General features: G+C 52.1%; 1 protein-coding gene and 1 long non-coding RNA gene across 3 annotated transcripts in view; one reads left to right on the top strand and one right to left on the bottom strand.

Moving 5' to 3' along the window:
• The window catches only part of GPR68 (G protein-coupled receptor 68), a 28194-nt gene extending 19998 nt beyond the window's left edge, over positions 1-8196 (top strand). For both annotated transcript variants that reach the window (XM_074365145.1, XM_074365146.1), the window contains exon 2: positions 4942-8196. In XM_074365145.1, the coding sequence (XP_074221246.1) occupies positions 5040-6155 (1116 nt within the window). In that variant the 5' untranslated portion in view covers positions 4942-5039 and the 3' untranslated portion in view covers positions 6156-8196. The remainder of the gene's footprint in view (positions 1-4941) is intronic.
• Positions 2413-5382, bottom strand: LOC141577881 (uncharacterized). Its single transcript, XR_012507420.1, has 3 exons — positions 5247-5382; positions 4362-4536; positions 2413-3693 (listed from the first exon to the last, which is right to left on the bottom strand). It is a non-coding gene; the product is annotated as an uncharacterized LOC141577881 (long non-coding RNA).
• Positions 8197-10192: the final 1996 nt, after the last annotated feature.

Genomic DNA, 10192 nt, shown 5'->3' on the forward strand with positions numbered 1-10192 from the left:
AGGCTTTTCTGGCTGGGTTAGGTCACCTCCTATGAACTCCCTTGAAGTCCTGTACTGTCTCTAGGAGTATCTCCCCTCCCTTCTCCCCTCTTCTGTGAGACTAAAAGCAACTTGAGTTACACCAGGGACCAGTGTCTAGTGCAGCCTTCCAGATAATAGATACTCATAAGGATTTGCTATATGAATGAATAAATTGGTGGACAGATGGATGGATGGATGGATGGGTAGGCACACGGATGGATGACTGGAGAACCACTGAAGGGTTTGAAGCAGAAGTAATTAGTTTAGATCTGTGTTCTGGAGGATGGCTTTGAGACAGGTGGTGAGATGGAGACAGGGAATCCCATCGGAGGCTGTGCACTGATTTGGGGGAGGAAGTCTTGACCAAACCAATCTGGGGCATTGGTGAGGGAGCTGAAGAGGAGGAGATGGATGTGGGAAATATTTACGAGTTGAACTGAGTAATTACATGGATGCTGTGGATGGAGATGAGGGAAGAAACTGAAGGCCAGCCATCCAACATGAGTGACTGGGCAGGTGGAGACGCCACTTCCAAGAACAGACTAGTGGAGAAAAAGATGGAAGCAGGGGACCTTACCGAGCATGCCCCGTGTGGTGGGAGAAAGCTGTTTCTGTCAACCTTCCACCTGGGGGTGGGGAGGATGTCGGGGACTCATCAGAGTATTGATGGGGTTGAAATCATGGAGGAGGTGCAGTGTGTGTGGAGTCAAAAGGACAAGCCAGCTTTAATGTCAGTGGAAGGGACTCCCCCAGCACCCACCACCCACGGCCCTGAGTGGCACTCGTTTGTGCACGTGGCATTCCTTTCCTACAAGGTTGGAGGCTCCCTGAGGGTAGGAGCCATTTCTTCTTTATCTCTAAGTCCCCATGTCCAGCCTGGTGCCCTGAGCAGGTGGTTCACAGATACCTGTGGTGTGAAACCAGGAGGTACTGGACTGTTGGACAAGCCACTCCATCCCTCTGGGCCTCAGTTTCCTCATCCCTAAAATGGGAGAAATAATAGGGCTGCTGTGCAGATGAGACAAGAGGGCAGGTGTGAGATGCTGTGTAAACTGTGAAAGATTTTGCAAATTCGAAGTGTGAGAGCCCTGACAGACTCACTCACTATGTCTTGAGGGCCTGAATCAGGCTGCTGATCTCCCAAGGGCTACATCCTTGTTCTGCCCAGGTGTCTGCCAGGTTCTAAGTTCCCTTCCACCCACCTCTGCACCCTAGCCTGGGAACTCACAGAGGACACTGGATCAGGAGTGAAACCCCAGACCTTCCAGTCCCAAGAATGCTCTGCTACTCAAAGTGTGGTCCACGGGCCCAGCGGCACCAGCCTCACCTGGAGAATGGCTGCAAATTCGTGAGCACCACCCCAGACCCACTGAGTCAGAAACGCAGGAGGTGGGGCTCTGGAATCTGTTTTAACAAATCCTCCTGGTGACTTCGATGCACCTTAGTTTGAGAATCACTGCTCTAGAATTCCCAAGCCCTCTTTTTTGCTCCAAAGTGAACATAGGAGGTACTTTAATCTAAACATTGTATATGTTTCTTCTTTGCTCGGCAGACCTGAGCATTTCTAACTTTGGCTGCCAGAATTTGCTTACAGCTGGCCTAGGAAAGAGGCCCGGACAAACCGCTGCCCCAGGCCGCCCCACACGCTAGCAAACAATAGCCTTCGGCCAGGTGACTCCCAACAAATTCCTAAGACCTGACAGGACTGTTTTCACTTTGGTTTCCTTTGCCTGTTTTTGTGGGTGTCTGGGGGGGGGGTCTGTGCTTATGAATGAATTTTTATCTTCCTGAGGCTGAGTTTATGTGGATTGTGGAGAACCTGAGGTAAATTCAGACACACAGACCTCCTGGGTGGGCCCCTGGGGACCGTTCGGGGACCTGTGCTGCTGTGGGAGTCAGGGGAACCACTTGGACCTACAGGTGTGGGTCTGGGACTCAGGGACAGGGGAGCTGGCAAGAGGAGGGCGAGTGAGGCCAAATTTTGACTCCCCAGGCTGTGGGCAGAGTTTAGGGGTCACAGGCCTCAGCTGCCCCTCTTCCCCTTCTTCTCACTATCAAAACATATAAGCAAAAAGCCCAAAAACACAAAAAGCAAAAAACAAGAAAACACCCTTGTACGCTGTTGGTGGGAATGTAAAATGGTGCAGTCACTGTGGAAAACAGAATGGTGGTTCCTCAAAAAATTAAAAATAGAACTACCATATGATCCAGCAACTCCACTCCTGGGGAAATACACAAAAGGACTGAAAGCAGGGACTCAAACTGATGTTTGTACACCCATGTTCAGAGCAGCATTAGTCACAACAGCCAAAAGGTAGAAACAACCCAAATGTCCAAAGACAAATGAATGCAAAAAAATAAAATGCAGTATATACATATAATGGAATATTATTCAGCCTTTAAAAGGGAAGGAAATTCTGATGTGTGCTATAACATGGATGAACCTTGAAGACATTTTGCTAAGTGAACTAAACCAGTCACAAAAAGACAAATACTGTATGATTCCACTTAGATGAGGGACCAAGAACAGTCAAATTCATAGAGACAGAAAGTAGTCTGGTGGTTGCCAGCAGCTGAGGGGAGGGAGAATGGGGAGTTAGTGTTTAAGGAGGACGGATTTTCAGTTGAGGAAGCTGAAAAAGTTCTGGGGATGGATGGTGGGGAGGTAGCATTCACGTATTCATTCCATTGGACTCAGGAGTGCCTGTATGATGTGCCAGGCACTGTTCAAGGTGCATGAGGCCCTCCTGGAATTTACATCCTCATGGAGGAGACAGATTCATCAACAACCAGACAAGTAAATAAACAAGAAAAATCTCATACCGATGGGCGCTCTGGGGAGCATGCAAATAGGAAGGTGTGATGGTGACAGGGGAGGGGGCTGCTTTAGTCGGGTGGCCAGGGAGGGACTCGCGAGGGGGTGATGTTTAAGCTGAGGTCTGGCAGCAAAGGAGCCAGCCCTGAAGATGGAGGTGGGGGTGGGGGAGGGGAGGAGTGGCACTCCAGGAGAGGCAGGAGTGAGGCCGGGTGACCGAGGCACAGAAAGCTGGCCGGTGAGGCTAAGAGTGTGGTGGTGGCGGGCAAGGTAGGGGGAGCTGGGACAGGATCATGCCAGTCCTTGTAGGTCCCATAAGGAGTTTGGTATGACTGCGTGATAACCCACTGTGAAACCGTCTCAGTGGGTTTTAAGCAAGGAAGAGGAGGATGTGGTTTGCATTTTAGAAAGAATGCTGTGGCTGCCCTTCAGATAAAGATCGGGGCATGAGTGGGAGCACTGGGGTCGGGGAGGGCTTGGCTACAGAGACGCAGGGAGTCCTGGTGAGAGGTGACAGCTATGGGCCAGTCCCATCTTATGGAAGCCACAGGACCCTTTTCCGTGAAAGATGCATATACTTAAATATTTACAAGATTGAGCGTGTGATTTTAGGGGAAGCCCTCAAGTTTATCATCCATGAACCCCAGGAGTGGAACTGCTGGGCTGGATGTCTCTGAGCCCCTGCCCAGCTCACAGTGCCAGCTTCCAGGCTGACCGCTGGCTCTGGGGGCCGCAGGGCCAGCCAGGGGCCAGCAGGATGGAGGCCTCGGAGGGAGGGGCCCTGGTCAGCAGGTGGTGAGACGTGGTCCGTCAGTAGTGGGAGGGGCTTCCCTTCTGGTCCGTGAGTCCCAGCTTGTCTAGGAAAAGACAGCAAAGGGCAAGGTTGATCTGCTGATACTGCAAAACAACTTAATTCAGACCCCATTCATTTGGAATTTGCAACCTCACAGACTGCATTTTCAAGGGGGGCGGGGTGAAAAAAATCTTAGATATTACAATGATTTGTCACCCTCCAAAAGACAATGACACATGAACAGACACGCAGTACAGCTGGGGTATTCACGTTCACTGGGGAGGGGTGGTTAGGGAAAAAATGGCTAAAAAGGCTCCTTGGGAAGATGATTATGAAAAAAAAAAAGGTTGATTTAGACACAGTAAGGTTTTTTCATCTGAGCCAGAAGTATTAAATCAACAGAGCAGCTCAGGCCTTTCCTTTTGATATATTAATTTCTAAAGCAGGCTTACAACAAAATATTTTATTCTGTCTTGTTCAAATGTATTTTTGTATATAGCAACAGCATTTTCTTTGTTAAATTCCTGACAAGGTGAACTTTTCACTAATGTAATACCATCTATGACTTTGCTTCTTTGCCTCCAATAAAACACTGCCAGGCATTTTGACATCTATCATTTTATGTGACCCTGATACTGACCCTGAGAGCAGGTGTTTTTATCCCCATTTTATAGTTGAGGAAACTGAGGCTAAGAAAGGGTAAATGACTTGTACAGCCTGTAAACAACTGACCGTGGCCTGGTGCGCACATCTTTCAGGGCTTCGTCCTGTGATGTCCCCTGTGCTGTGTCCCCAATTCCAAGGAGGAGAGGTAGCAGGATTTAGATGAGGTTGAGCCTCTACCATGCTGCCTGGAGAGGACCCCAGGAGGGGCTGTGGGCTCACTGTTGACCGACCTGGTACCTTCCTGGGAGCAAGTACAAAAATGTGAATCGTGCTTATTGCTGTAGAAGAGGGTAGCTGGGGCCGTCACTGTTGCTTGTGGGTTGGGGCTGATCTTTACTTTGAGCTTCCCTGGGAGAGCTGGCTCGGGATGGGAGCACGTTCACAAGAGCTCTAGGCCTTGCTTGCTGCACCGAGGGACCTGAAGAAGAAATCAGGGACAGGAAGCCAGAGAAGGGGGCTGGGGAGACATAAATCACGTTTCAGTGTCTTGGTGTGTGATCCAGTCACATACTCTAGTTGAGTTGGAGTTGGCTGGTTGGATCACCTTCTAAACTAAGTGAGGCACTTAGAACAGTGCCTGACACACAGTAGGTGCTTATAAATGTTAGCTCCTATTATCCTATGCCTTTCCACCTTTGACTTTCAGGGCTTTACCCATCGCCAATGAGGCCTAGCCTTTGATACAGCTGGAACTACATCCTAGAAACAAGATGTTGGTAGAGAGACTGGCTTACTCCTGAGCCCATGAGGGGTGAGGCCCCTTCAGGCCCAAAGATGGGGAACATCAGTGCAGACAACGCCTCGCTGAGCTGTGCCATTGACCACACCATCCACCAGACGCTGGCCCCGGTGGTCTATGTCACCGTGCTGGTGGTGGGCTTCCCGGCCAACTGCCTGTCCCTCTACTTTGGCTACCTGCAGATCAAGGCTCGGAATGAGCTGGGTGTGTACCTGTGCAACCTGACGGTGGCCGACCTCTTCTACATCTGTTCGCTCCCCTTCTGGCTGCAGTATGTGCTGCAGCACGACCACTGGTCCCACGGCGACCTGTCCTGCCAGGTGTGCGGCATCCTCCTGTACGAGAACATCTACATCAGCGTGGGCTTCCTCTGCTGCATCTCCATCGACCGCTACCTGGCTGTGGCCCACCCCTTCCGCTTCCACCAGTTCCGCACCCTGAAGGCCGCCGTGGCCGTGAGCGTGGTCATCTGGGTCAAGGAGCTGCTGACCAGCATCTACTTCCTCATGCACAAGGAGGTGGTGGAGGACGAGGACCAGCACCGCGTCTGCTTCGAGCACTACCCGCTGGAGCCGCGGCAGCGTGGCATCAACTACTACCGCTTCCTGGTGGGCTTCCTCTTCCCCCTCTGCCTGCTGCTGGCCTCCTACCGGGGCATCCTGCGGGCCGTGCGCCGCAGCCACGGCACCCAGAAGAGCCGCAAGGACCAGATCCAGCGGCTGGTGCTCAGCACCGTGGTCATCTTCCTGGCCTGCTTCCTGCCCTACCACGTGCTGCTGCTCGTGCGCAGCCTCTGGGAGTCCAGCTGCGACTTCGCCAAGGGCGTCTTCAACGCCTACCACTTCTCCCTCCTCCTCACCAGCTTCAACTGCGTGGCCGACCCCGTGCTCTACTGCTTCGTCAGTGAGACCACGCACCGGGACTTGGCCCGCCTCCGCGGGGCCTGCCTGGCCTTCCTCACCTGCGCCCGGACCGGCCGCGCCCGGGAGGCCTACCCGCTGGGCGCCCCCGAGGCCTCCGGGAAGAGCGAGGAGCCCGAGCTGCTGGCGAAGCTCCACCCGGCCTTCCAGAACCCGCACCCGTCCGGAGCAAGAGGGTGCCCCGTGGGCGGGCTGGCTTAGCCGGGTCACCCACGTTCAGGGTGGGGCGAGGCCTCGGCTGGCTTGACACCTGCCGCCAGCCTGGCTAAGTACAGGTGCCTCTTTCTGCTGGAGGGGACGACGGGCCTGGGCTGCAGCCAGACCTCTCTGGTTCCAGGGAGGCAGCCGTAGGGCTGAGTCCTATGGGGCTGCTGCTGCTGGCTGGGCTGCTGGGGGGAGGAAGACCTGGTCACCTGGTCACCTCCAGAAGGTTTCCAAAGAGAAGCTGGGGTTGGGGGGCACAGAGTGTGAGGACATGGAGTGAGGGGGTGCTGGGAGACGAGGGTGGGTACCTGGGTGCACGCCTGCCAGGGCCTTCCAGTGCTGTCGTAACAGGTAACACCTGTCCAGTTGCACTGGTGTTACCTGAGGAGGTGACCCACGAAGGTGTATTGTCATCCTTAACGCTTGAGCCCCAATCCACAAAGACGTAGGGAGGAAGATGAGTGGGGCTAGGAGGCTGGATGGGGAGAAGGAAGGTGGGGAGGAGTCTGGGGCACTGAGAGTGTATGTAGGGGAGACCCCAGATCCAGCCCAGTCACAGTGTCACAGGGAGAGGTGAGCAGATTCATGGCTGAGAAGCCTCATAGGGCTCCCTGGGGCTCTGTGGGGCATGATGTCTGTGGTTCCGAAGCACTGAAGTTCAAGAGTCAGGATAGAGGCCTCAAGCAGTGTGTCCAACACAGATTCCTCCTAACTCACTTTCTGTTCCTATCTGGCCAGAAGCACCACACTCAGAAACCTGGGACTGTGTGTGTGTGTGTATGTGTGTGCGTGTGTACATGGTTCAAATGCCAAGGTCACCGTGATAGCTATGCACCAAGACACTGAGGCTAGGGTTATGTGACTGCTGGTGGTGTCCCCTGCCACACACACTGCAGAGTACCTAGCAGTCTCAGAAAGGAGCATGACATTTTCCCTAAGTTCTGAGAACAAAACAAAACAGAGATGCGTTCTCTGGCATCTCGCAGCCTAAAGGCCTGGGGTGAAGCTCCACTGTGGTTTAAATAGCTTCTGTGACAAGGAGAGGAGCGCCCTGGGCTTGCTGTGCCTCCTTTGTCCTCCAGCACTGCTCCTCTGCTGGATGTCCCACCTCACCCACCTAGAGAGTGACGGTGGGCCTGTGGGCCACATGCAGCCCAGGGTACTGACCACTGTCTCTTGTTCCGTCCTGCAAGGCTGGGTACAGGGTCCATCTCTCCTGCAACTTCGTGTCCAATCATGTTAAGCCCCTGCCCTGGTGAACATACCAAGGACCAGAAGAGCTTCTTGCTGCTCCAGGGACCTGCCCACCTTTACAGAAATGCTAGCCCTTTAGATTTCCTAATCGGTGGGCTGGAGCCAGCTCTGACTTCCCTCAAGGCCTGGGATTTGAGCTCTCACAGCCAACGGGCTAGGTGGGCTCAACCCTGGGGAGGGACCAGGGATAGGAAGATAGAAGCTGGCATCAGTAGAACATTTCTGGAATCTGCTAAAGGGAGAACTGGGGAGAGCACCTTCTTCAATCACTCTCCCTCCCTCCCCTCCCCTCTCCCAGAAGCAAACTTATTCTGAGTTTCTGAACCCTCCTGTCAGGGGTGCCCAGAGGCTGACGGCCCAGGGTGGAGGGCCCTAAGGAAGGGAGGCCTCAGGGCTGCACTTGGCTTTGAATGGGCAGCTGCTGCACCAGCTACTTCTGAAAGGTCTCCCATAACCTGGGGAGGTTCTCTTCCCCTCCTTGGAGGAGGAAGGGACCAGGTCTGAAGGTGGCTGAGATGGCCTTATGGCCAAGAAAAGCCTACCCAGCCCCAACCCAGGATCTTACTGGGGCAGCAGCACTGGTTGAGCCCTCCATGCTGCCTCATTTTGATCTTAAACATTCCCACTGGGATAAACTGGGATGAGCTGAGGATGGTTCCATTCACTATCAAGAGTTGTATTTTTGTACTGTCCTCTCTTTTATGCCAAGTATACATGTGTTGGATCGTGCAATGGATTTATGTAGCAAACTTGAGTCACAAATAAAGCAAAGTAACCAGCCACAGGTGGAGTGTGCTGCAGTTCTTATGGGGAAGGAGGGTCTTCTAACACCAGGGGGATCTAGAGAGCCCGTGAAATATCCAACAGAGTCAGGGACATTCAGTGATTGACTTTCTCAGAGAAAACTCTAACAGCGCAATTAGAGGATTTGTCCTCGATTACCCACCAGTGACCAAGAAGGATGGAGCCTTCAGGTGAAGTAGGGTCTTCTCTCCTTCTTCTTGAGATTCATGGAGTGTCTTAAGCTCTATAGCACGGTGTTGCTGATCCACTCTGGGATTTAACTTGGCCACTTCCCTTCTGAGGACAGCTCAGTCCTGAGGTTTAGAGAATATCATTTCCTGTCCTTGGACACAGAACTCCGTCAACCCACTAAGCAACTGCTCCTCACAGTGAGGGGGAGCTTGATCAGACCATCCCCTTCTCACTGCACCCCCCTCCTGGGGGCTCTCCTCACTGCTGGGGTTTTGTTTAGGGAGCCCCACCTTTGGTGATCAGCCTTCCTAGGCTGGAGCTTCTTCTTGACAGTGGCAGGCTCCATGTTTATCACTAAGGATTAACTGCATCATGTTAAAACGTAAATTTGGTTTTAGTCACTTAATCCCTCCCTGGGTCAGAGTCCAGGAGTCCTGGAGTGTTCCGGAAGAATTTATCCTTCTTCCAAACAGACTAAGTAAGGCATTATTGGGGATTAAGACTCCTTTCTCTCCTGAGAGAATGGGTGGAAGAAGAGATCCATCTGGTTTGGACTGAAGGTGGCAAAAGCCATTAGATTCCTTTCTTATTCACCAGTGTTGCTTAGCCAGATAAAGGCTCATCTTCCTGTTTACACACACTGGTCCGTGGGTTGGCTTGACAAGTGTGGGAGAAATTTCAGCACAGAATCCATCCCCATCTGCTGCTTTCCTCTGGCTCTACTACCAAGAGAGAGCCAGAATCTGACTCTCCTTGGCTCAGGGCTTTTCTGAAGAATGTGCTTCTTGGAGCTGGTACTCCTGCAGCCTCCGGGAATTCATCTGGCAAGGTGATGGCGTTTGATGGTAATAACCCTAGGCTCACAGTAATGCCCAGTACTCTGGGAGAAATGGTGGGATTTCAGTTCCATTTGCTTTAATTCAACAACCGTCAGAAAGATATTGGTAGATGAGACATTAGGTATTGGTGTTGAAATGCACTGTACAGGTTGTGATACCCAATTCCCTCTCTATGAATTATCCTCTGGATGCTCCCCTCCCCTCAGATTTCCCCCAGTTTCTCTGCAAAAACCACCAGTGACACCAAGTCACTCCTACCTAAGATGAGTCATTCCAAAGTTGGGCAAAAACCCTTAACTCCTAATGAGCCAAAGTGGGCTTAGTTCTGACCCCTGAAGCCACACGACCTTTTAGGTACTGGTATTTGAAGACAACTCTCATAGCCTGCTTCTCAGTGTTAAATCTCCAAAGCTTGTATTAGGCAAGGCTAGATTATAATGCAGTGACAAATGTACCACCCCCCAAATCACACTGCCTTAAAACAATAAAATTTACGTCCTGTTCATGAGTGACTACTTTCTGGCAAGTCTTTTTCCCAAGCGATGGCAGTGATTCAGGATTCGTCCATCAAGAGCTTCCATTATCTTGGGGTCTTCCCCTTCCATCCATACAGGTAGGAGAAGGAGCATAAAAAGATCCTCACAGAGAGGTTACCGCGAAGTCTGGAAGTAGTTGGTATTCCTGCTACTCACACTCTATTGGCCAGATCCCAGTCACACAGCCCCAGTGTGACTGCAAGGGAGGCTGGGAAATGTAGTTTTCCTTTGTATGCAGGAAGAGGAAGCAGAATTGGTGAGGGTCTGGCAGACTCTGACAGACAGCTCTTCAAGCCACCTCCACATAACAGGCTTTAAGCACTCACCTTCCTGTACCCCATCTGAACAACACTCACCTCTTCAAAGATGATGCTTGGATTGGAAGCAAACTATGAGCTGCACTGGGGACAGAAGGACCATTTACCGCACT

Source organism: Camelus bactrianus, chromosome 6 (assembly GCF_048773025.1).
Source record: "Camelus bactrianus isolate YW-2024 breed Bactrian camel chromosome 6, ASM4877302v1, whole genome shotgun sequence".
Taxonomy (NCBI): domain Eukaryota; kingdom Metazoa; phylum Chordata; class Mammalia; order Artiodactyla; family Camelidae; genus Camelus; species Camelus bactrianus.